Raw genomic sequence first — 26,324 nt, 5'->3', positions numbered from 1 at the left:
AAACGGTTTTTCTAGGACACAATGCAGTGATGTTCCTCCTTTGCTGCATTTAACTTTCTCAAGTGCTACTACTCCCAGACAAGTTCCCTGAGCATTTTGACCAGTAGATTGAAACAAGCTGGCCTAGAGTACAGATCAAGGGAGAGCAGGGGTGGAGGCACAGACCAGTCAGGAGCCCCTGCAGGAATCAAAGCTAAAAATTGTGAGAAGCCTAATTAAGGCCATGGCAGAAAAGGCTGGAAGCAAGTGCTGGATTTATGGCAGATTTACGAAGGGGAATGAACCAGATTCAACGAGTGCTTTGACGCAGGAAGTCAACAAAAGTTCAGAATCGCTGATTAACACGTTCACACTGACTTTGTGGGGGGAGGCAGGCAGAGAGCAGCCGCACCTGTGGTAAGTGTGTGCACCGATCTTTACCACACCCAGTTTCTAAGTAGGGGTGAGAAACTTACAGTTTCATTTGGCTCAAGATAAGTATTTATGAAAATAAAGGTCTGTCACATGGGTGTTAACTTTCCTTGACTTGTACTCCCAACGCACTGCTACTTGTTCAGATGTGTTCTACGTGAAACATGCAGTTGGGTAACATTTATACTGATATGAAAACCAACTCTCGAGCTTATTGCTGTTTGCTTTCTTAAGACACCTTATTTTTGAGCCTATCAACAGTTCTGGATAGAAAAAATTTCCCCCCACCCTTCATCCTCAAATAAGTTTATGAGATGAGGAAAACGTTTTGAGTATTTGTTATATAACATGAAAAACTTGGGGGGAAACTCATTTTTTCCCCTTAGATTTGAAAGATATTTCATAGTTTACTTAAATTGTAAGATTTCCAGTTTTAAAAGTGATATGTGGACCTTACTGCACAAGAAACTCACTATGCCAGCCAGCAGAAACAATATTCCTACAAATAAGGACTTGTCAAGAGGCCATGGGTGTGCCCTTTATTTTCTCATAAAATTGAAAAAAACCCATAAACCATCTTTGGCCTCTATAAATATTCAAACCAAACCTGTCAGTTGGGTCCTTTAGCATCCGACTCAGATCAAGAGTGGCTCCAGGTCGTGGGGTCCATGTTATCACATCAGAGTTTTTCTTGATAAGATTATTAAGTTCATTTGGGTCATTTTTGATGTTTGTTTCCTTAATATACCTGAGAAATAAGAACATGGCCAGGTAAGAAAGTAATTTATTCTCAGATGCATGGTCTGATTAGAACAATGCTAGAACTTTTTTTTCTCCACATTCTCACTTCACAATCCTATCCACTTATCCCATGGAAAAACAAAGACTATACTTGGCCTAAGGATTATTAGTAAAAGAAGTTGTATTCATACTTTGTTTTTAAATATAATCATACGGTGGTTGGAATTAAAGTTACATGTACCAAAACCAACTATTTTAAATAGGTGGGAATGGCATACTCTCCTTTTTAATATTAATTAAATATATATAGATGTTATTTGGCAGGAATAATACTCAGTGCTTAACATGAACTAGTTGATTTTATCTTCATTAGACTCCAATGAGATAGCTCCTATTAAGTATCTCATTTTCGAGAGAAGGGAACTAAGGCTTCAAAGGGCGAGGTGACTTGCCCATGGTCAGCACACCAGATGGCAGTGCTCCCCTGAGCTCTCCACCACATACCTTGAGTAGGGCTCAGCCTTCCTAGGAGGTCACAGGGAGGGGCTTCTCCCCCCCCACTTTGGGAGCAAAATCTGAAAAGCCAGGAAGCTGATCCTTACTATAAACTGAATCTGCACTTTGATGTTGGACATTACAGCCTCCTGAGAAATAAGTTTCTATTGTTTATAGGCTAAAAAAAATTAAAAATAAAAATGGAAGTCTCAAAACCATGAAGAATCCACCTATTATAAAAGAGTACACACATCCTCAGTGATAGCTCCTCCTGAGACCTAGTCTCTAACTGTGCTTCTATTGATCAGAGATGAGCATCTCCCAAATTCAATTCCAAACCACAATCTTTCTGAAAATCACCATTCCAGTGTCATATGGGAAGGTATCCCTTGGGACAGAAAAGGGGAGATCCAGAGAAAAAGGATTTGTTACTGTGTTTCAATGGACATGGGTTATATGGACTGACATTTCTGTTAAAGGGAATTTTATTCTCTGGAGCTATAACCTGTTACTTAGACCCAATAGATAATTTTAGGCAGATGGACAGATACAAAACATATGTAAGCATTTGTATTTCTGCAGCACCAAGGTGACTTATGTTATTTACTACCCTGGAATCAATACTGCACAACTGGGTCAAGATGTCACTCACCCACAGATATGAATAGCTTCTCCCTTCCTATGTGAGTTAATATCCTCCCGTGGGAGCAGAACTCATTTTGAAGCAGTTGCCACCACTCTGTCTCCTCTTCTTACTACCTCTAGTCTCAAGATGATTCACTAACTGATCTCCCAAACCATAGCACTATTAAAACATAATGTGAGGTATTCACAAAATTCACTTCCTGATGCTTCTTTGTCTCCCTCTAAAATAATAGTAAAACCAATACTGAGATGACACCCTCTCGGGGGTACTCCCAGTATGGAGAGCAACATTTGCCCATTACATACACACTGAAGAGTGGCTTGCAATTATTTTAAAAGGCAGTATATTAAGTAGCCATGTGTCCTGTAATCAAGTACCCACCACATCCAGTTCTTCATGTTCTTGGGAGTTCAACCTCCTTAACACCTCTAGAGTCTGAATTGGCTTCTCAATCCTCATTGTCACTCATCGTTACTTCCTAGATTACTGTAATGGTTCTCAAACTGGCCTCCAGAATCAACATTTCTGTTTCCCTTCCCACCACACAGACATACAACCTAAGCTCCCCAGTTCACACCTCATTATGTCCCTGTTCCTCATCGGACTCCTTTATTGGGCTCCTCATTCCTTCAGGTCAAAATCCAAGCCATAAGCAGTGGCACACACAATGCTGTTCACCATATGACTTCCTGGCTCCTCCAGTGCATGCCTCCTTACTCCCCTAGACTGAGTCCCCTATCCTGCACTGTACTTCTCACCTCACCCTCTCTCCATCTCTGCTAGTCAGTGTCTACTCATACTTCAAAACTCAGATTCATAGTCTCACCCAGTCATCTTCTGACCCTCATGGCATCCCACTGCCTGCAGAACACACAGGTATCATATCACTTAGCATTCTGTATTTTAATTGTTTTTTTTTAATTTTTTAATGATAGTCACACACACAGAGAGAGAGAGATAGAGGCAGAGACACAGGCAGAGGGAGAAGCAGGCTCCATGCACTGGGAGCCCGACGTGGGATTCGATCCGGGGTCTCCAGGATTGCGCCCTGGGCCAAAGGCAGGCGCCAAACCGCTGCGCCACCCAGGGATCCCTGTGTTTTAATTGTTTTTCTCTTCCAGTAGACCATAACTCTGATGACAATCATTTCATCTCTGCTTCTCTTAGAACAGTGCTGCTCAATAAATGATAAATGATAATGAACAATATTCATCTCAAGGAATTATCTTTTAATCTTAGGTCAGTCTTTCCAGAAGGATTAGAAAGATAAGAGGCAGCTAAATAATGTCAACAACAAGGTCAAAAGAAAGGAAATACATCAGCAATCAGACATATTAACTGATTAAACACAAGTAGGTATGTCACAGAACACAGAACTTTAAAGCAAAAGCAGTCATGTTTTAATAATGAGACAAATGAAGCCTAAAGAAGTCAATTAATTGCTTCTAATAAGTGGTAGAAAGAGAACCTAAATTCCATATACATGATTTCTTCTATGTGCTCCTCTAATGGATGGGAAATCATGGCCAGTCCTTACAGGATGTTGTTATGAACTTATCTTGAGGATGGTTTATCATCCAATAAATTTATAATAAATATGTAATACCCAACAAATTTAGATAAGTAAATTATTACAACAATTTCCTCTTGAGTACAACGACATATGCATTCCCTGTCTGCACAAAGGCAGTCCTTCCCATTTGATCACAGAGTATTCCCAGTATGGAGGAAAAAGAGGAGCATCATAAAGCAGATGGTACTCATACTCTCTCATTTTTTCATAAAAAAATATAGTTAGAGGCTGAGTCACTGCATGTACTAAGGATAAAGTCAATTCTATATATAATTACAGAATCTTATAAAAGCAAAATTAAAATATCTATGAGATCTTAACATTGAAAATAATAAAACTATGTTCCAATATGACAGAATGGATAAACCATACATATTCTTTTCTTAAGGGGTTATGAGTTCCATGAAATGTGCAACCAGACTTAAATATGCTAGCTTTAACTACCATGGCTGAAGATGTTAAGAATAACTATTTGCTTTTTTGTTTTTTAAACAAAAAAATATTTTAAATTAAAATATCCATTTGCATTTAATATTTTTACTTTGTGTGAATGATTCTATGAATTTTAACACATGCACAGCTTTGTGCAACCACCACCACAATCACTATACAGAGCCATTCCATCACCTCTCAAAAACTCTCTCATGTTGCTCCACTTCAGTCAAACCTTCCCTCAAGCCCAACCCCTGGCAACCACTGATTTGTTCTCCACCTCTACAGTTTTGCCTTTTCCAGAATGCCATGATAACAGAATCATACAATATGTAACCTTTTGTTTTTTTTAATTTTTATTTATTTATGATAGTCAAACAGAGAGAGAGAGAGAGAGAGAGAGAGAGAGAGAGAGAGAGAGAGAGGCAGAGACACAGGCAGAGGGAGAAGCAGGCTCCATGCACCGGGAGCCCGACGTGGGACTCGACCCCGGGTTTCCAGGATCGCGCCCTGGGCCAAAGGCAGGCGCCAAACCGCTGCGCCACCCAGGGATCCCCAATATGTAACCTTTTGAAACTGATTCCTTCACTTGGTATATGATGCCTTTGAGATTCATCTGTGTTGTTGTGTATATCAATATTTACTTTTTATTGTATTCTATGGTATAGATGTATCATCGTCTGTTTATGCATTTACTTGTTGAATGATATTTGAGTTGATTTGGTAATTATGAATAGAACTGCTTTTAATATCTGTATACAGTTTTTGTGTAATAGAAGTTTAACTTCGCTATGGCAAATACCCAGGAGTGGGATTCCTGGGTCATATGATAAATGCATATTTAAAGAAACAGCCAAACAGTTTTCCAGGAGGCAGTACCGTTTTGAATTCCCAACAATAATTTGTAAGAGGTTCTATTGTTCTGCATCCTTACCATAACTGGATATTGTTGATTTATCAAAACTTTATTTCACTGTGGTTTCAATCTGCATTTCCTAATGGCTACTGATATGAGCCCATCATTTCTTATATTCATTACATCTATATATCTTCATTGGTGAAGTACCTGTTCAAATGTTTTGCCCAGTTACTATTGAGTTCTTTGTTTTCTGACACTGATTTTTGAGAGATATATTTTCTGGATACAAGTTATTAGTCAAATATTTGATTTGCAAATATTTTCTCACAGTCTTTAGTTGTCTTTTTATACTTGTAACAGTGACTTTCATGAGAAAATTTTTTCATTTTGATAAAGTCCAATATATTAAACTTTTCTCTATGGATTGTGCTTTTGGTGTTATATATAATAAGAAGGTTTTGCCTAACTGAAAGTTATGAAGATTTTCTCCTACATTTTCCTCTAAAAGTTTTATAGCTTTACATTTACATTTAGGTCTATGATCCATTTTGGATTATTTTTTGGTATACAATGTGTGGTCTAAATTGAGATTATTATTAATTTATTTAATCTCAATTAATCTAATTGAGATTATTATTTTGCATATGAATGTCCAATTGTTCTAATAACATTTATTGAAGAACTATCTTTTTTCTGTTGAATTGTTTTATACCTTTGTCAGAAATCAATTGTTCGTATTTGTGTGGATCTATTTCTGGATTCTCTATTCCATTGATCCAGTGTTTATCCCTTCATTGATATCATGCTGCTTTAATTACTGTAGCTTTATAACAAATCTTAAAATTGGGCAGTGTGGGCCCTCCAAAGTTATTCTTTTTCAAAATTGTTTTGGCTGTTCTAATTCCTTTACTTTTCCTTATGAATCTTAGAGTTAGGTTGTCTGTATGTACAAAAAACTTCTGCCAGGATTTTGATGGACATTGCACTGAACCTATAGGTTTATGTAGAAATAACTGAATGTTAACTATACTAAACTCTTAACCAATAAATAAAAGAAATTACAAGGGAAATGAGAAAGTACTTAGCGATAAAATGAAAACAGAAACACAGCATATAAAACCCATGAAAAAGGGGATCCCTGGGTGGCACAGCGGTTTGGCGCCTGCCTTTGGCCCAGGGCACGATCCTGGAGACCCTGGATCGAGTCCCACGTTGGGCTCCCGGTGCATGGAGCCTGCTTCTCCCTCTGCCTGTGTCTCTGCCTCTCTCTCTCCCTCTCTCTCTCTCTCTGTGTGTGTGTGTGTGACTATCATAAATAAAAAAATAAAAAGTAAAAAATAAAAAACATGAAATGTAGTAAAGGCTGTGCTCAGAGGAAAATTTATAGCTCTAACATCTATATTACAAAAGAAGAAAGATCAGAGAGAATCAATGAAACCAAAAGTTGGTGTAAAAAGATCAACAAGTTTTTTCTTTGAAAAGATCAACAAAATCTACAAACCTTTAGTCAGACAAAGAATAAAAGAAGATACAGATAACTAAATCATAAAGCAGGGACATTACTACTAACCTTACAAAAATAAAAAGAATTAGAAGATAAGACTATGAACAATTATACAATAACAAATTAAATAACTTAGTGGAATGGACAGAGTCCCAAGAACAAACAAATTGCTTAAACCAACTCATGAAGAAAATAGAAAAGATCATCATTCTCAAACTCTCCCAAATCATAGAAAGAAATACTGCCTAATTCATTCCATGAGGTCAGTATTATATGACCCTGATACCAAAGCCAGGTAGCTGGAAGGGATTAAGAGGCATAAACTTCCAGTTGTAAAAAAAAAAAAAAAGTAATGGAGATGAGAAGTACAGCAAAGGTTGTATAGTCAATAATATTGTAATAATGTTATATGGTGACAGGTGGTAACTACACTTATCTCGGTGAGCACTGAGTAATGTATACGATTGTCAAGCCATTTTGTTGAACACCTGAAACTAATATAATATGTCAACTATTCTTCAAAAATAATTTTTTAAAGATGTTACAATAAAAAAATATGGACCAGTATTCCTTATGAACACAGAAGCAAAAATCCTCAACAAAATACCAGCACACAATATCCAACAGCATATTAGAATGATTATACACCAGGTGGGATTTATCACAGGAATGCAATAGGGTGGTTCAACATAAGGCAATCAATAAGTATATTTTACCACATTAGTAGAATAATGGGGGAAAAAACACAAAATCATCTCAACTGATGCAGAAAAAGCAATTTACAAAATTCAATATCCTTTCATGATAAAACACACAGGAAACTAGGAATAAAAGCAAACCTCCTCAATATGATAAAGAGTATTTATGAAACATCCATAGATGACATCATGTCAGTGGTGAAAGAATGACAGCTTTTCTCCTAAGATCAGGAGACAGACAAGGAGGCTGGCTTTCACCACTGCTATTAAAAATTGTACTGTAAGTTCTAATAAAAAAAATTAGACAAGGAAAAGAAATAATAGGCATCTAATTAGAACAAAAGAAAAAAATAATTAGAACAAAAGAAGTAAAATTTCTCTATTGCAAATGACATGACCTTATATATATATAAAACCAAAGAATATAATTGTTAAAGCTAATACAATTAATAAATATATTTAGCAAAGTTGCATGTATAAGGTCAGCAAACAAAAATCAGTTGTGTTTCTATAAACCAGTAAAGAACAATCAAGAGGAAATTAAGAAAACAATTCCATTTACAATAACATCCAGAAGAATACAATACCTAGGAACAAATTAACCAAAGAAGTAAAAGATTTGTACAGCGAAAACTACAAAACATCACTGAAAGAAGTTAAAGAAGAACTAAATGAAAGACCTCCCATATTCATGGACTAGAGATTTATTATTTTTAAGATCTCAATACTCCTCGAAACAATCACAGATTCAATGTGATTCTTATCAAAATTCTAGCAGCCTTTTTTGCAGAACTGGAATAACTGATTGGAATTGAACTGATTCTCAAATTCACACGGAAATACAGGGGGCTCTGAATAGCAAAAAAAAAAAAATCTCGAAAAATAAAACCCACAGTTGGAGGACTAACACTTCCCTACAAAGCTAGAATAATCTAAACAGTGTGGACGTGATATAAAGATAGACATACTGACCAACAGAATAGAATTAAGAGTCCAGAAATGAACTCAATATATCTATGGGTAGTTGATTTTTGACAAGATTAGGACTGCCCATATCTTTCAGCATAGAGAGAAATGTCTCCAGTAAATGATATTGGGACAACTGGATTTCTTCATGCAAAAGAAAAAAAAAAAGAATCCAGACCCTTACCTCGCACTATACACAAAAGTTGACTCAAAATCAATTAATAACCTAAATATAAGAGCTAAAAACCATCAAGCTTTTCAAATAAAACATATGAACAAATTTCTCTGACCTTGGATTTGGCAATGTATTCTTAAATATGACACTAAAAGCATAAGAAACAAAAGAAAAATCAATAAATTTGATTTCATGAAGATGAAAAACTTTTGTACATCAAAGGTTATTAGTAAGTGCAGACTGTAGAGAGTGGAAGAAAATATTTGCAAATCTTGATAAGGGATTAATATTTATAGTATATTTAAGCACTCCTACAGTTCAATAAAGATATCAGTTTAAAAATGAGCAAAGAACTTGAATAGATGTTTATGCAAAGAAAATATACAAACAGTTAATAAGAACATGGAAAATGATCAACATCATTCGTCATTAGGGAAATGCAAATCAAAGCCATAATGAGATATCATTTTATACTTACTATAATATAATCCAAAAAATGGGGGGGGGAAACCAACAAAAAATGGAAATAAGTATTAGTAAGGATGTGGAGAAATTGTAACCCTTGTACATTCCTGATGAGAAGTAAAATGTTGCAACCACTGTGGAAAACAGCTTGGTAGTTTATTTAAATATAGAATTATCATAGGATCCAGCAAGTCCAATCCTAGATATATGTCCCAGAAAATTGAAAACAGTGATTCAGGGGGACGCCCGGGTGACTCAGTGGTTGAGCGTCTGCCTTTGGCTCAGGGAGTGATCCTGGAGTTCAGGGATCGAATACCACATCAGGCTCCTCACGGGGAGCCTGCTTCTCCTCTTCCTATGTCTCTGCCTCTCTCTGTGTGTCTCTCATGAATAAATAAATAAAATTTTTTAAAAAACAGAGAATAAAAACATTTTAAAAACGGGATACTTATGTACCAATGTTCATTGAACTATTACTCACAATAGTCAAAGTTGGACATAACTCAGTTGTCCAACAAAAGAATGGATAAACAAAATGTAGTATATCCACACAGTGGAATATTATTCAGCCATAAAAAATGAAATTCTGATACAACCCAGAAGAACTTTAAAGCTATTATGCAAGGTGAAATAAAAGACAAAAAGGAAAAATATTGTATGATTGTACCTATAAGAAATATCTAGAATAGACAAATTCATAGAGACAAAAAGAAGACTAGATATTACAGTGGGTGGAGAGTGGGATAAATGGAGAATGATTGCTTAATCGGTGGAGTTTCTGAGATGAAAAAAAAGTTTTGCAAATAGATTATAGTGATAGTTGAATAACATTGTGAATATAATTAATACCACTGAACTGTACATTTAAAAATGGTTTTAAAAATGGTTAATATGGCAAATTTTATTGCATAGATCTTACCAACCCTCCTCTACCACACAAATTACACTTCATCCTTAACAATTAGGGTTTATATCAGAAATGCAAGACTGGTTTAACATATGAAAATCATCATTAATAAACTAAAATATAATCATTTCAGTAGACACAGAGAAAGCATTAATCATTTAACATAAATATCCATTAAACTATATTTGTAAACTGAATTTTAAAGTCTATGCTTTTAAAATTTTTTCTAAGGTAGCACATGTGCAAGATAATGTAATAAAAAATGTATCATCATATTACAATGTTTTTAATGTAAAATGATTCTACTGACAGATGAAATATCCCCAAAGGTAAGATGCTTAAAAATATCCCATTAGAGTTAATAACTAGGATTAATGATTGCCACTAGAGAAATGTACTTAAGAATATTTTAAAATTTTGCTCTTGATCTTCTTCCCATGTTTACTTCTCTATGGTTGCATAAGATAAATAGTTGGAGAGGGGCACCTGGGTCGCTCAGTAGTTGAGTGTCTGCTTTTGGCTCAGGTCATGATCCTGGGGTCCTGGGATCAAGTCCAACATCAGGCTCCCTACAGGGAGCGTGCTTCTCCCTCTGCCTATGTCTCTGCCTCTCTCTCTGTGTCTCTCACAAATAAAATATTGGGGGAAAAATATAAAATAGTTGAAGAATGGGGAACCCTGGGTGGCTCAGTGGTTTAGCGCCTACCTTCGGCCCAGGGCATGATCCTGGAGTCCCAGGATCGAGTACCACATTGGGCTCCCTGCATGGAGCCTGCTTCTCCGTCTGCCTGTGTCTCTGCCTCTCTGTCTCTCATGAATAAATAAATAAAAGCTTTAAAAAAATAGTTGGAGAATGTTGTTATACTTTCCACACAGTATTAAAGTTTTGTTAATGTATTCAATACATATTAAATGCAGAAAATTTTAAAAATTAACTATATTGAGATATCCAATTCATTTTCAATTATTTTAATTTACCTTTGATTTCTTTAATCAATGTTTTAAGGTTTTCGGCATACAGACCCTGTATTTATTTTTTTATATTTGCAAAGAAGTAATTATTTGGAGCTACTGTAAATGTTTTTTTTTAATTTTGTTGTCCTCATGTTCATTGCCTATATACAGAAATATGGCTGATTCTTATACATTTACTTTATATCTGTTGACTTTACTAAATTTACTGAGTTCTAGAATTTTCTTTTGTAAATTCTATGGGATTTTCTATGTAGACAGTCATGGTTTCTATGAATAAAGACATTGCACGACTTCCTTTCAGTCTACATCAATTTATTTAGTTTTCTTGCCTTCCTGCACTGACTAGGAATTTCAGCATGATATAGTCATTCTTATCTTCTTATTCAGCTTAGAAGAAATTAGTCATTCTTTCTCTATCAAGTATGGTGCTAGCTGTGGATTTTTATAGATACCCTTAATGAGGTTACGACAATTCTCTTCTGTTTCTAGTTTGCTAGGAGTTTTTGTTTTGGTTTAGTTTGGTGTTTTTTGTTTTTTTTCACAGATTTTATTTATTCATTCATGTGAGACATAGGGAGTGAGAGAGGTAGAGACACAGGCAGAGGGAGAAGCAGGCTCCATGCAGGAAGCCCAACGTAGGACTCGATCCCAGGACCCCAGGATCACGACTTCGGCCAGGCAGATGTTCTACTTCCAAAGCCACCCAGGCATCCCTGGTTTGGTTTGGTTTTTATTTTGCCAGGAGTACATGCCTAATTTTATCAACTGCTTTTTCTGCATCAGTTAATATAATCATGTGAATTTTTTCTTTATCTGTTAATATGATGGATTAGATTGAGTTTTGAATATTGAATCAGCCTTGCATTCCTGGTATAAACCGCATCTGGTTGTATTATTCCTTTTACATATGTTTGATGCAATTTGCCAATATTTAGTTAGGAATTTCTGCTCTTATGTTTATGAGAGGTACTAGTGTATACTTTCTTGCACAGCCTTTGTCTGCTTTTGGTGGCAGAGTCTCGTGAGTCGTAGTGTTTCTTCCTCCACTATTTCTGGAAAAGAATACATTAAATCAGTGTTATTTCTTCTTTAAATGTTTGTCATAATTTGCAAGTGAAATAATATGGGCCTGGATTTTCTTTTTTGGAAGATTTTTAACTCACAAAAGAAACTCCTTTAATAGATATGAGGATAGGGGATCCCTGGCTCGGTGGTTTGGCGCCTGCCTTTGGCCCAGGGCGCGATCCTGGAGTCTCGGGATCGAGTCCCGCGTCGGGCTCCCGCATGGAGGCTGCTTCTCCCTCTGCCTGTGTCTCTGCCTCTCTCTCTCTCTCTCTCTCTCTCTCCTCTCTCTCTCAACATGAATAAATAAAAAATAAAAAAATCTTTAAAAAAATAGATATGAGTATGTGTGTATTTTTTTGGAGTTTTGATGTTTGTGGCTTTCAAAGAATTGGGAAATTTCACCTAAGCTGTTTAATTTATGTACATAGAATCGCTTATAATATTCCTTCACTATAGTTATTTTTAACACTTATGGGATCTTCAGTGAGCTCTCTCATTCTGGATACTGGTAATTGTCTATCTTTTTTTCTTGGTCATTTTGTTTCATTGTTTTTCTCTGTTGTTTTTTTTCTTTTCATTTCATTGACTTCTGCTCTTGTCTTAAACGCTTCCTTCTTTCTGCTTGCTTTGGGTGTATTTTGCTCATTTTTTTTCTAGTTTCCTAAAATGAGTACTTTCTTTTTTAATATTGTACATTTATGCTATACATTTCCCTCTTAGCTCTTCTTCAGTATCCCACAAATTTCGATGTGTTGTGTTTTCTTCCTTTTTTTTTTTAAGTTTAAAATGTTTTCCAATTTCACAGGATACTTCCTCTCTGGCTCACATATTGCTTAGCAGTGCGTTTTCCAGTTTTCAAATATTCAGAGATTTTCCGGTTATCCTTCTCTTGATTTCTAGCCTAATTCAAATATGATCAGAAAACATTCTTTGTATCATTTTAATTTAAAATTTGTTAGGGTTTGTTTTAAGCCCCAGGACATGGTCTCTCTTGGTCAATGTTTGTTCTTGAAAAGAATACATATTCTGCTATTTTCAGGTGTAATTTCCTATAAATGTCATTCAGATACAGTTTATTTATGTTCAATTTTTCTACATCCTTGCTAAATTTTCTGTGTTCTCATTCTATCAATTACCAAGAAAAGAGTGCTGACATCTCCAACTGTTATTCTGACTTTCCATTTTCTTAAAGTCCTATTAAATTTTTGTTTCATGTATTTGAGTCTGATGTTATGTACATTTAGGATTCTTATATCTTCTCAGTGAATTGACATCATAATGTGCCTCTGTATTCCTGATACTTTTTGCTCTGAAGTATACTCTATTGTTAATATAGCTACTCAAGCTTTCTTGGACTAGTGTTTGCATGGTATATATTTTTTTCCATTCTTTTACTTCTAACTTATCTATATCATTAAGTTCAACATGGACTTTATGCTTGTAGCCAGCATAGAGTGGGTCTTGTTCTTTTATCCGTTCTCATAACTCTGCCTTCTAACTGGCACGTTTAGACTATTTTAATTTCTTTAAGTGGTAAGTACTTTGTTATCTCTCAATATTTTGTTGATTATGAATTCAAATGGAGTTTTGATGATGATCCTTTTGTTCCATATGCTGTTGACTGGGATTAGTCAATGCTATGTAGTTGATGGTAGCAAGGCTGGTCTGGAAGGTGCAAGTGAAAGGCTTCACTCACATTTTCTGTAGAACATTTATATTTAATGTAATTATTTATGTCTACCATTTTATTATGTTTTCTGTTTGTCTCTTTCTCAGCCCTCTGCCTTTCCATTTCCCTTCCTTCTTTTAAATCATTTAAATATTTTTTAGTATTCCATTTAGTTTACTTGTTTAGGGTTTTTTTTTTCAGTTTTAGGCAGATATAATTGGCATATAGCACTGTATAAGTTTAAGATGTACAGCATAGTGACTATATATATTGCAAAATGACTACCACAATAAGTTTATTTAACATCCATTATCTCATGTAGATACAAAAAATAAAAGAAAAAGGTTTTTTTTCCTTGTGATGAGAACTGTTAGGACTTCTTGTCTTAGCAACTCTCAAATATACTATACAGCAGTGTTAACTATAGTCATTATGTTATATATTACATCCCCAGTACTTATAATTGGAAATTTGCACCTTTTGAACATCTTCATTAGATTCTCCAACCCTGCCCTCTGCCTCTAGTAACTACAAATCTGGTGTCTTTTTCCATGAGTTTGGTTTTGGTTGTCTTTTTGTTTTGTTTTTGTTTTTGTTTAGATTTGACATGTAAGTGAGATAATATGGTATTTGTCTTTTCCTGTCTGACTCATTTCACTTAACATAATGCCCTCGAGGTCCATCCAATGTTGAAAAAATAGCAAGATTTCCTTCCTATTATGGCTGAATAATATTCCACTGGTATTCTATAATACCATATTTTCTTTATCCATTCAACTATTGTTGGACATTTATGTTGGTTTGTGTTTGATTTGGGCAATTAGAGATAATGCTGCAACGAAACTGGAGGAACCTATCTTTTCAAGTTAGTGCTTTCATTTTCTTCAGATAAATACCCAGAAGTGGAATTGCTGGACCATATGGTCTATTTTTAATTTTTAAAAGAACCTCCATACTGTTTTCCATAGTGGCTGCTTGAATTTACATTCTATTAACAGAGCATAAGGGTTCCCTTTTCTCCATATCCTCTTCAACACTTGTTATTTCTTGTCTTTGTGGTAACAGTCATTCTAATAGGTGTGCAATATTTCATTATGATTTTGATTTGCATTTCCCTGATGATTAGTGATATTAAGCACCTTTTCATGTACCTGTTGACCATCTGTAGGTCTTTGGAAAAATATCTATTCAGGTTCATTGTCCATTTTGAAATTGTTTGTTTTATGCTACTGAGTTGTAGGAGTTCTTTATGTATTTTGGGTATCAACCCCTTATCAGATACATGATTTGTAAATATTTTTCTCCCATTCCAAAGGTTGCCCTTTAATTTTGTTGATGGCTTCCTTTACTGTGCAGAAGCTTTTTGGTTTGATATAGTCCCACTCGTCTGTTTTTGTTGCCTTTGTTTTGCTGTCAAATCCAAAAAATCATCTCCAAGACCCATGTTAAGGAGTTTACAAGTTTATCACCTATGTTTGCTTCTGGAAGTTTTATGGTTTCAGGTCTTACATTTAAGTCTTTAATACATTTTGAGTTAATTTTTGTGAATGGTGTAAGACACGGGTCTCATTTCATTCTTTTACATGTGAATATCCAATTTTATCAGCACCATTTAATGAAGGGACTGTCTTTTCTCCAGTGAATGTTCTTAGCTCCCTTGTCAAATATTAGTTGACCATATTTCTGGGGTCTTGATTCTATTCCACTGGTCTATGTGTCTGCTTTTAATGCCACTACTATACTGTTTTGATTACTACAGCTTTATAATATAGCTTGAAATCAAGAAGTGTGATGCCTCTCACTTTGAAATCAAGAAGTGTGATGCCTCTCACTTTGTTCAAGAAGTGTGATGCCTCTCACTTTGTTCTACTTTCTCAGGATTCCTTTGTATATTTGGAGTCTTTTGTGATTCAATATAAATTTTAGGATTGTTTTTTCTACTTCTGAAAAAAAAAAACCACCATTGGGATCTTGATAAGGATTACACTGGGTAGTATGAAAACTTTAACAATATTAATTCTTCCAATCCAGGAATACAGATCATCTTTCCATTTGCTTGTGTCTTCTTCAATTTCTTTCATCAATGTGTAGTATAGTGATCTTTCACCTCCTTGCCTAAATTTACTCTTAAATATTTTATTGTTTTCAGTGATATTATGCTATTGATCATTTCTTTTTCAGATAATTTGCCGTTAGTGTATAAAAACCCTACTGATTCTTGTATGTTAATTTTGTATTCTGCAGCTTAATTGAATTTGTTGATCTCATTGAGTTTTTGATAATATTTCTTTCTTTGATTTTATACTTGCTGTTCTGGGGACTACGATAACATACTTAACCTCTTAGCCTACTTAGAAATGTTTTAACACCTGCTGTAGAACGTACAAAACTTTCCACTACGCAGAGCCCGTAATGCTTATAGTTGTCTTTGGTATTATACCTGCACACATTGAAAAACTCATTAGACCATGTCATAATTGTGCTCGCTTCGGCAGCACATATACTAGACCATGTCATAATTGTTGCTTTCAACTGTTTAATGTATTTTAAAGAACTTAAGAAAAATTATCTATAGTATGTATAACAGTTATTACCATTTCTGTTGCTCTCCCTCTTTCCTGAAATTCCAGGTTTCCCTTTAGTATCATCTTCCTTTCATCTGAAGAGTTTTCTTTCTTTTTCTGCAGCAGACAGAGCATTTCTTTTAAAGTAGGTCTGCTAGTAATGAGTTGTCTTAGTTTTGCTTCATTGCCAAAGGGTATTTTCATTGGGTATAGAGTCTGGGCTGACTGTTCTTTTCTTTAAAGCACCTTAAAAATGCTCTTCTACCACTTCCTGGTTTCCATGGTTTATGATTAGAAATCCGCAGTTACTTGAATTTTTCCCTATGTCTAATGCATTATTTTTCTCTGCCTGTTTCTGTTTTCCACAGATACAGACCATCTCCCTCCCTTTCTGATAACAACTGAAGTCTGGAGGGCAACTCCATTCTTAACTTCCCAGGTAGGGATGCCTATGTGGGTCCCATCAAAAACTTTTCTTCTCCAATTTATGTAATACATTAAGACATTTCCAATGTCCATTACTTGTCTGGCTCCTCTTCTCTGGTCACGCCTTAGATCATAATGTCAGACAAACCAAAGGATGTTTATCTGCATTTGGACTACAAACTTTGACATAAAACATTTTTATTTAAGCCAAATAAGAAAATACTCTGTTCATCTTCCTTTTTTTTTTTAAACTGAAGCTCTATAATACTTCATTATTGGCTGGCTTTAATACTTTCTACAGTGTCATGTGGCAAATATTGCTGTTGATGTTATACTGTTTATCTGAGTGACCATAACTAAGAATATGTACGCAATAGAATAACCTGCTATTCTCATCTTCTTAAACAGGTTCTCTTAGACTTATCTTAGACATACTTTCTTTTTATATCTTTTAACATATGTCCACACTGTCCAAGACAATGAGTTACATGACAAATAGCAAGCATTACCACAGTACAACCCCTCATCCTCAGGCATTTCCATGTCGTATAGTGTGACAGCTGTGGATAGCAGTAGGTTCACTTCTCCACTCGTTTCCCCACTGCCTTAAGGAACACTTCATTTTTAGCTGGTAGGCATAGCGGCTGCTAAACTATTGAAATAGTTCTGTGCCGGTTGGTTAACTGGCACCTACTGGGACCTCCTGGCTCTCTCTTTCTCTCTCTCAATTTTATCAATTAGAGGATTAAAGGTTTGGGGAGCAGAGCCTTCAAGGCCTGATCCAGTACTACCTTGTGTCTGTTCTGATTGCTTGATGCTTCTGCCATGTTGGTTCTTAACTACACTGAATCTTAGTGCTATTTTAATGAAACCTTTGTGCTATGTCTACATGAGTAGATATTGAGAAGTTTATTTTTGTAATATTAACTGACGGCCATTTAGCTGTATATCAGGGTTGAGTGTGAGACACATTTATCTACTGATAACTCCTATTTTCTTTAGAAAACTAGAGTTTAGGGATGACCTAGGGGAAGTTTCCCAGGGCAGTCAAGTGCTAGGAGTGTTGGAGAAGATCATTCCCCTGGTTCTCTATAACTGTCACTCAACAGTGACAACCCTTCCCTGGTTCACTAAGTCCTTAATTTGCTGTCTACCTCCATTAATTCAACTCAATTCCATCCCTCAGAGTTAAATGTGCATAAATAGGGCTAATAGAGGAACATGTCTCCTGTGTGACCAAAGGCTCCTAAACTTCATTCCTACTTTAGACCTCTTTCTTGTGATAAAATTGCTTTTGATATACATATTTTTAAAACTATACAGGTCTGCATAAAAACATTCCTCAAATTTATATCTAGGCTTATCCAGGAATTCCAAAAGATTTCTTATAAGGGCTATCCTCCTGGGTGGCGCAGCGGTTTAGCGCCTGCCTTTGGCCCAGGGCGCGATCCTGGAGACCCGGGATCGAATCCCACATCGGGCTCCCGGTGCATGGAGCCTGCTTCTCCCTCTGCTTGTGTCTCTGCCTCTCTCTCTCTATCTGTGTGACTGTCATAAATAAATAAAAATTAAAAAAAAAAGTAAGAATTTCTTATGAAAAAAAGTGTATCTGGAATTTTTAAGTTTAAAAATACTACTAATGTAGCTGCTTAGTAGTGTGAAGCACAGTGCCATTTCAAGGACATGGACCTTGGTTATGCAGAATACAGTTAGGGACTAGAAAGATAAACAGTATCTCTCTAGACACAGTAAATACAGTACATCTCAATTAGAAACATTTCAATTAGAGTACATCTCAATTCAGACACTAAATTTTCATCAAAAAACTTTAACAACACTTAGATTTAATAAAACTTACAGTTGAAAGAATAGATTCACTTGTTCAAGTTGTCCCAGAGATACTTTTAAGTTTTTCAATAAATGAATTGAGTACCAAAATACATTTTCATATGGTGTTCGCATCTATGTTGATAAAACTGGTTCACCTTTCTGAGAAGAACCAGTTTGACTTTGCAGCAAAACAGATAATTTTAAAACTACATTTAAAACTAAGTACATTAGTTTTAAAACTACAAGTTTAATAAAGTCAATAACTCTTGGGTAAACTCAGTATTAACCTTGAATTCAAAGAAGCATTGCAAAATTTGATAATCAACACCAAATGATAAAATTAACAAAGCATTCTTCAAATTTGGTTTGTAATTTTTGCATCCAGTTTATATAATACTGCCAACTATAAATAACATCTGCAAATTGATTCATGTTAGAAAATGTTTAAAACCATTATTTTTGATTTGTATTAGAGAAAGATTCAATTTCAATATAACATTCAACCTGTATAACTAAGTTACAAACAAGTGTTTCCTTTCCATGGAGCTTTAAATTTAGTTTGTTCATAAGTAGTATAATATCAGAGAAATGTTAGTTACAATGTCACATTTTGTCTATGATTTCTGAATGTTTGGTAAGAATTCTTTTTGTTTCAGGAAGACTTTGAATTGAACTTAATCCAAATCTTCCATGACTCAACCGACAAGCATTTGCAAAGAGCACAAGACTATCAAGCTCATTGTCTTCTATTTTCTTTTAGCAGCTTCATTAACTGGTGATGGTTCCTAACATTTGGATATATAGAGCCAACATTTCAACAACTGTATCCAGGACACTTCAGCTAAAAGCTGCTTCAAAAAACTTAGCAGAAATGTGTTCAAGATGTACCATTCAATAGGAAGAAGTAATAAGGGAAATACAAACTTCTTGTTTTGAAAATTCCAATATATCTGGATATTTTTAACCTAACATAGCTGAAGCACATCTACCATGATAAAAACTAAGTTTTTCATATTTAGTGGAAATTGTCCTTTATCAAATGTAGAAAATTCAAAAGTACTTACTCCACAAATTCAATTTTTCAGGTTGTGAATTGACAGTATTTTTTCATAAATTTGGAAATCCTTTGAAACTATTTGCCCAATGCCACTTACTAAACCACCATTGATTTGAAATGCCTCCACAGAATATACTAAATCCATAGACAGATATGAGTTCATTTCTGTACTTTGCATCCTGACCCATTGGCTACTTACGCAGTAGTCTCTTTAAGTTTTGATTAGAAAGACTTCAATATGTTTTATTCTCTAGTTAGAGTACTCTCCTTCTGTAGCTCTTTTTAATCAGAGGTTTGCCAAATATTCTTGGCTTTTTTCACAAATTAGTTTCAGAATCAACTTGTCTACTTCCCAAAACACATATTACATATGTTGGAATCACATAAGTTTATAAATTATTATGAATGATATCATTTTGTTACTTAGTCCCCAAGCAGTATTTCTTTCCATTTGCATAGGTTTTCATCTGTGTCGTTCAGTGGCATGTGAAGCTTTATTTATATTAAAACATGTACACCCCTAGTTAAATTTATTTCCAATATTTCCTCATTTTTGGTTGCAACTGAAAATAAAGCTTTTTTGTAATTATAGCTCCTAAGTAGTAGTTGTTTTAATTGTTTAGAATAGTTTTTCAGTTGATTCTCTTTAATTTTCTAAATATACAATTAAAAGTAGAGCTTTTTCTGTAATTATAAGTCCTAAGTAGCAATTCGTTTTAATTGTTTGGAATAGTTTTTCAGTTGATTCTCTTTAACTTTCTAGAGATACAATCATATCAGCAGCCGACAGTGATAATTTTGCCTCCTTTATCATTTTGTATATTTACTTCATTGATGTTCTTATTGGATTATTTCAGACAAAATATTCTCAACTTAAACTGTTCCAGTGCTTCTCCATGGTTGACTCTTGCCACTCCATATACACACAATAATATATATATATCTCCATATATATATATATCATATATATATATATATATATATATATATAATCATAGTAAGGAAATAGTCATTTGATGTTTAATTTTAGAGTACTTTTTTTGTCAAAATGAGAGTTAAACTTTTTGGCATCTTTGGAGATGACATGATCTTCCTTCTTAGATTAATAAATACACTGAATTATATTAATCAATTCTCATTTAAAAACACGTTCATATAGTGAACACCACTTGCTCTTGATATATTATTAATTTAATGCTTTGTTGTATATAGTTGATAATATTTAAATCTTCATAAGTTAAATATTCATATTATAAATTTAATGCATTGTTGCATATAGTTCAATAAATTTAGATCTTCATAAATATTAAATCTTCATAAAAACAAAAAAAGCGTTTTGTGCTATTTTTATTAGATTTTAGTACTAATGTTCTACTCATTTAATAAAATAATTTAAAATATTTCTCATTTTTTGTACAAATAATTCATCTAAAGCACAGTTTCTCAACAATGGCACTACTGGCATTTTGAGCTGGATAATTCCTTAATGTGGGAGGTATCCTGTTCCTTATTAGATATTCAGCAGACATCCTGTATTCTGTCCACTAGATGCCAATAGCATTATCTGCCTACCACTGTGATATCAGAAAATGCCTCCAGACACTGCCAAATGTCCCCCTGGAGACAAAATCACCCTGAGAACTACTGAACTAAAACGAAAGAAAAAATTTGCTGTTTTTCAAAATTTAGTAATTGATTACATTTTTATCAATGATCTTTTATATTACTAGAAATGTCTTGTATTTTACAGACTATTGGGGGCTTCATCACAGATCTTTCACTTTTTGCAAATATATCTTATTAGTCTTTTCCTTATAATTTTCTAACAAAATATTCATGACTGAAATAGTCTCTTTTACCATCTTTCTATCTAAAAATAGTTTCCTATTTTTATGCAATTATCCAAGTCCTTTCATAACTGGACAGTTACAGTGATTAAAAATGATTTGGGGTACTTCTTATTTCAGGTGGCTAAATTTCATTAATTCTTATTTGGCGGTTGAGAGGAAACTCCTTGCCAGATTCCCTATGTATTTGCTGAAAATATGTCTCAATATAGTCCACGTTACTTTAAAAAAAATTTATACAATACTTTCTTCTTCTCTATTGGTGCAAATTAAAATTGCTATTTAACATGAAATTTGCAATAGATCTTCTCTTCCAGTTTCTTCTTCTCCTCACTCTTAGTACTATACTAGTTTTCTCATCAATAGAGTCTTCATTTTATTTAATTTTTTTTTAGTTTTTATTTATTTATGATAGGCACACAGTGAGAGAGAGAGAGGCAGAGACACAGGCAGAGGGAGAAGCAGGCTCCATGCACCGGGAGCCCGACGTGGGATTCGATCCCGGGTCTCCAGGATCGCGCCCTGGGCCAAAGGCAGGCGCTAAACCGCTGCGCCACCCAGGGATCCCCAGAGTCTTCATTTTAATGTAAAAATGTGCCCATATTTTTCTTAAGCTAGAAAAATAATTTAACTATATTGTAATATAAAAGTATTTTGACCTAATTTCCAAGTACAATTAACACAAGTATCACTGTGAAATGAGCAATCTATATAAAATATTCAATGGAACACATCACAACTATTGTATCAGTGCATGGAAAAAATAATTCCAAGTGAATCAACCCAGTGACACCAATTTCAGTAACCCTCCACTGCATTAGCCACTTTTCAAGTGCTTGTTAGTCACATGTGGCTAGCAGTTACCATATTGGACAACTCAGCCCTAGCAGGTCTAGCTGTTAGGAGTAAGCGGGACAGTTAGGGAGACAGGGTCAGAGTCCACAGCAAAGAAATACGGAATCAGGACAGCTAAAATCAAACAGCATTGACCTCCTGTTCTGCATATTCGACAGGACCGCACTGACATTCTGTTTTGCAGCCTTTGCAAAAATGACTTCTGCAAAACAACCTAAAATAAGACAATTAACCATAAAAGCATTCATAAATATCATGGGCTAAAGGGCAGTTAAGACCTATGCCCCCAGATGTCAGTAAAAAAAAAAAAAAGGACCATCAGCAAGTGGACATTAACAGAGATGTGACCAAAGCCCTGATTAGCATGACTCATACTCCGATTGCTTAAGAAAGTTCTGCAAAAGACCCCATAAAAACCCCTAAACAACCCCTAAACATAGAAACTCTAGGGGCAACCCACTTGGCCCTGCCCCCCCCCCTCCCCGAGAGCTTTATACTCTTGTTCAATAAACTATGCTTTGCTGCTCACCATTCTTGGTCTGGTCTACCTCTTCATTCTTCGAAGTGGTGCGACCAAGAACCCGGGCGCTACAGGGACACAAAATCCTGTAGCATAATCAATATCTCAAAGGACACTAATGATCTTGCAAATGTTTAGTTCAGCTTTAGTAGTTCATAGGAAATTTTGGATGTTTTCCTTTTTTACAGATCAAAGGATCTGTATTTTGAGAGAAAAGAGAAAGCACTTCCCCAACTTGGGCACTTGGCAGTAGTAAAGTCCCCAAGAAGACAACCCAATCTAAAGATAGTAGTTAAGATGCACTAAAACAATGATCCTTAAATTTGGGATTCCCCTGAGATAGATATTCCTGTTTGAGGAAAAGTTTATTCAAACTTAGCTGCTACCTCTTTAAATGAAAATGTGGTATCAAAAAGACTACAAAAAAGTGAATTCAGTGTAAAACCCAGTGTTGAAACGGATGATTGTCCTTCATGTCAGCATAAAGTGAAAACCCAACATTTAAGAAACATTCTCAAAGAAAACTCAAGGGCCTTCAAAAACAGGCTCAAAGAACAGGACCAAAGATTTATTGTTGCAAGAGAAACCACTTCAGATACTCTAGGATGAGAAAGTAACTTCACTGTGATAAGGATACAATGGAAGTTAGTTACCACCTTCATCACCTCAATGTGATAATGATACCCCAGGATGTAGCCTAGGGTAGAGAAGAGAGCTTTGGCACCAGGCACAGCCAGAACTCACTTCTCAACTCGTGTTTCTGACAGGGCAACTGTGCAAGTCCCTATGCCTCTCTGAGTTGGATTCCCCAATGCAAAAAAGGTATAGTAATACCTACCACATGGTGTCAGTGGAGGAGAATTCAGATGGCTTGGTTAAAAGCCCCACTTTAGTTCCTGGCATATACAGTACCCGAAGCAGTTGCCTTTATCCCACCCAGGATCCTTTCAGAGAAAATCTATCTGAATGAATTCTACCTTCCAGGCTGGCTTTTATTCAAGCTCCATGCTCTCAGGCAGCCTGTTATACAAGTTCCAGACTTCTGATCACTCGTTCTCATTTCATATCGATTCACAGCTAAACAACACATTCCATCATATATTACTTATGCATAAAAACGTGTTACCAAATGTCCAGCCATACTTGTCTGATGGATGGGATTCCACAAAATACCCAGCAAAGGGACAATAGATTCGAGGTTGTAGGTCCTTCACCAGCCGGGCTTTGTAGTTCAAGAGCTTCTTCCTTTCTGTCTTAATGAACTCGGCTTTCCATTCCTCTGGAATGACAGGGTTTGGGTTAGAGTCTCCTCAGTTCAGAAATCACAGAAAAACAGCAGTTCTGGTAAACTGAAACTCTTAAAATGGATAGACTAAAACAGGAACAGGGCAAAGCTCTGTGTCAATGAGTGCAAAGTGCACCTGCCTCCAGCTTTACTTTGCAAATTTCAGTGAATTTCTAGGAAAATGTTACCCAACCAGCCAAAGACGCTGAAATCGCCCCTCATTTATGGCAGTTCATCAGGACCCTAACTGAATATAGAGGGCAGCGTGCATGGCTGTAGTTTGTGTGCGTGTGCATTTTAAGGGTGCTTTCATTTTTATAATTGTTAACCCTTTTCTAACACGGACATGACTTGATTGTTTTGGTGGATTTAAAAAGTAAGTGTGTCGCTCATACTCTGGCAGTGCACCGTGTCCAGCAGCATGAAGGCTGTAGTCCCTTGGGACCTAAGATCACAATGCAGCTCTGAGCCATTATTCCTAGCTCACAGGTGTTCACCTGCTCATTCGTCCATTCAATCAATATTTACTGAGTACCTACTATGTGCCAGACATAGTTCTTGGCGCTGAGAATACAGTGGTGAACCAACACAGCAGGTTCCTCCTCCTGTGGAGCATTTATTCTAGTGAGAGGAGCAAACAATGAACAAGGTAAGACAAATGGTCATTTCAAAGAGTGATGAGCTAGGAAGCAAGTAAACCAGGGCAATGGGCGGAGGGGCTGGGGTGCAGAGGGGTAGAGGGTTATCATCAGACAGGGCAGTTAGGCAAGGTGACATCTGAGTCATAAGACACAGACACACACCCAGAAGAGAAGGTGCCCACCACGTGAGCGGGGGCAACAAAAGTCCAAGTGGTAGAAACAGCAAATACAAAGGCCCATGGCAGGAAAGAACGTGGTGTATTGGGTGTGAGGAACAAAAGGCAGGCCAGTGCCGACTGACAGATAACAAGTAATCAGAGATAGGCAGCAAAGGAAGCCAAGGAATTAGGCAAGGCCCAGGCCACATAGCACACCATGTCAGGGAGCTGTTCCTGTTGTTATTGCTATGAAAATCTGATAAACACAGACAAAGATACAGAAAAGTATGCTACCCATAACTTAGACTTATTAACATTCTGGTATAGTCCAGATTTTTTTTTAATGAGTGCATGTATTCACTCACATACACAGGCACATACTCACATGAGAACAGGATTATTCTAACTAGCCTTTCAGAGGTATATTTTGCCTCCCCAGTTAACCCCCTAAGGACAGGCATCTTCTTCTCTCTCAGTTGGTTATGCACCCTGGCAGGCAATGAATAGAGACCTATAGAGGAGAGGAAGGAACCAGACAGAAGCTTTCCTCACGCTGCAAGTAACATTTCTGCCCCATTGTTACAGATCATGTACCAAACATATAATTTACTAAGTAGCCATGGACTGAGCCCTTAGAGTTCTAGTATTGAGGATACCATTGACACACTTTCTCCCATCCCAACCCAGCACCACCCTTAGAGCAGAAGAGCCCCTGCCTTGGACCCCAGGGGTTTTCCCCCTAGATTTGAGATATAATTGACATCTAACACTTATGTAAGTTTAAGGTATGCAATGTGATGATGTGATACATGTATGTGTTGTAAAATCACGGCCACATTAAGGTTAGTTACCACCTCCATCACTTCACACAATTACCATTTTGTGTATTTGGTGGAAACATTTGAGATCTATTCTCAATAGATACAACTTTCAGGTGTATAAAACAATATCAGTGGGGTGCCTGGGTGGTTCAGTCAGTTAAGCAACTGATTCTTGGTTTCAGCTCAAGTCATGACGTCAGGGTCATGAGATCGAGCCCCACATCAGGCTCCCTGCTTAATGCAGAGTTTGCTTGGGACTCTCTCCCTCTCCCTCTGCCCCTCCCCCCTGCTCTCTCTCTCACTTGCATTCTCTAAAATAAATAAATAAATCCTTAAAAAAAGAAAACAATATCATTAACTATAGTGGTTACTGTGCTGCACATTACGCCCTCAGAATCCACTCATCTTATAACTAGAAGTTTGTACTCTCTGATGAACAGCTCCCCCATTTCCCCTACTCCCTAGCCCCCAGTAACATTACCTTTAGTGGCTGCACTCTTCCCTTATATGAGTGTTTCATAGAGCCTAGGGGAAGTGCCCATGTCAAGCTGCACACGCCCTGTTCTGAACCACCTTCCAAGAGCATTTAAGCCTGGATTAACAACACTGGACCTTTTCTGTTCTGCTCTACGGTCTATACACCATAAATCAAACTGATCCAGATGATTATTTTTCTTTACTATTCTTGAGATGTACTCTAATTTCCTCAGTGTTCCTTTCATGTTCTGGCATCACATTT

The 26,324-nt window shown here is 36.0% G+C and overlaps 1 protein-coding gene across 1 annotated transcript in view; it reads right to left on the bottom strand.

Moving 5' to 3' along the window:
* Positions 1–26,324, bottom strand: part of LOC129508061 (cytidine monophosphate-N-acetylneuraminic acid hydroxylase) — a 64,493-nt gene that overhangs the window by 12,885 nt on the left and 25,284 nt on the right. The window contains exons 8-9 of the mRNA XM_055322960.1: positions 23,824–23,959; positions 1,019–1,159 (exon numbers count right to left, since the gene is read on the bottom strand). Coding sequence (XP_055178935.1) covers positions 1,019–1,159; positions 23,824–23,959 — 277 coding nt within the window. The remainder of the gene's footprint in view (positions 1–1,018; positions 1,160–23,823; positions 23,960–26,324) is intronic.

Source organism: Nyctereutes procyonoides, unplaced genomic scaffold (genome assembly GCF_905146905.1).
Source record: "Nyctereutes procyonoides isolate TBG_1078 unplaced genomic scaffold, NYPRO_anot_genome, whole genome shotgun sequence".
Classification (NCBI taxonomy): Eukaryota; Metazoa; Chordata; class Mammalia; order Carnivora; family Canidae; genus Nyctereutes; species Nyctereutes procyonoides.
This window is presented reverse-complemented; position numbering and strand designations above follow the sequence as displayed.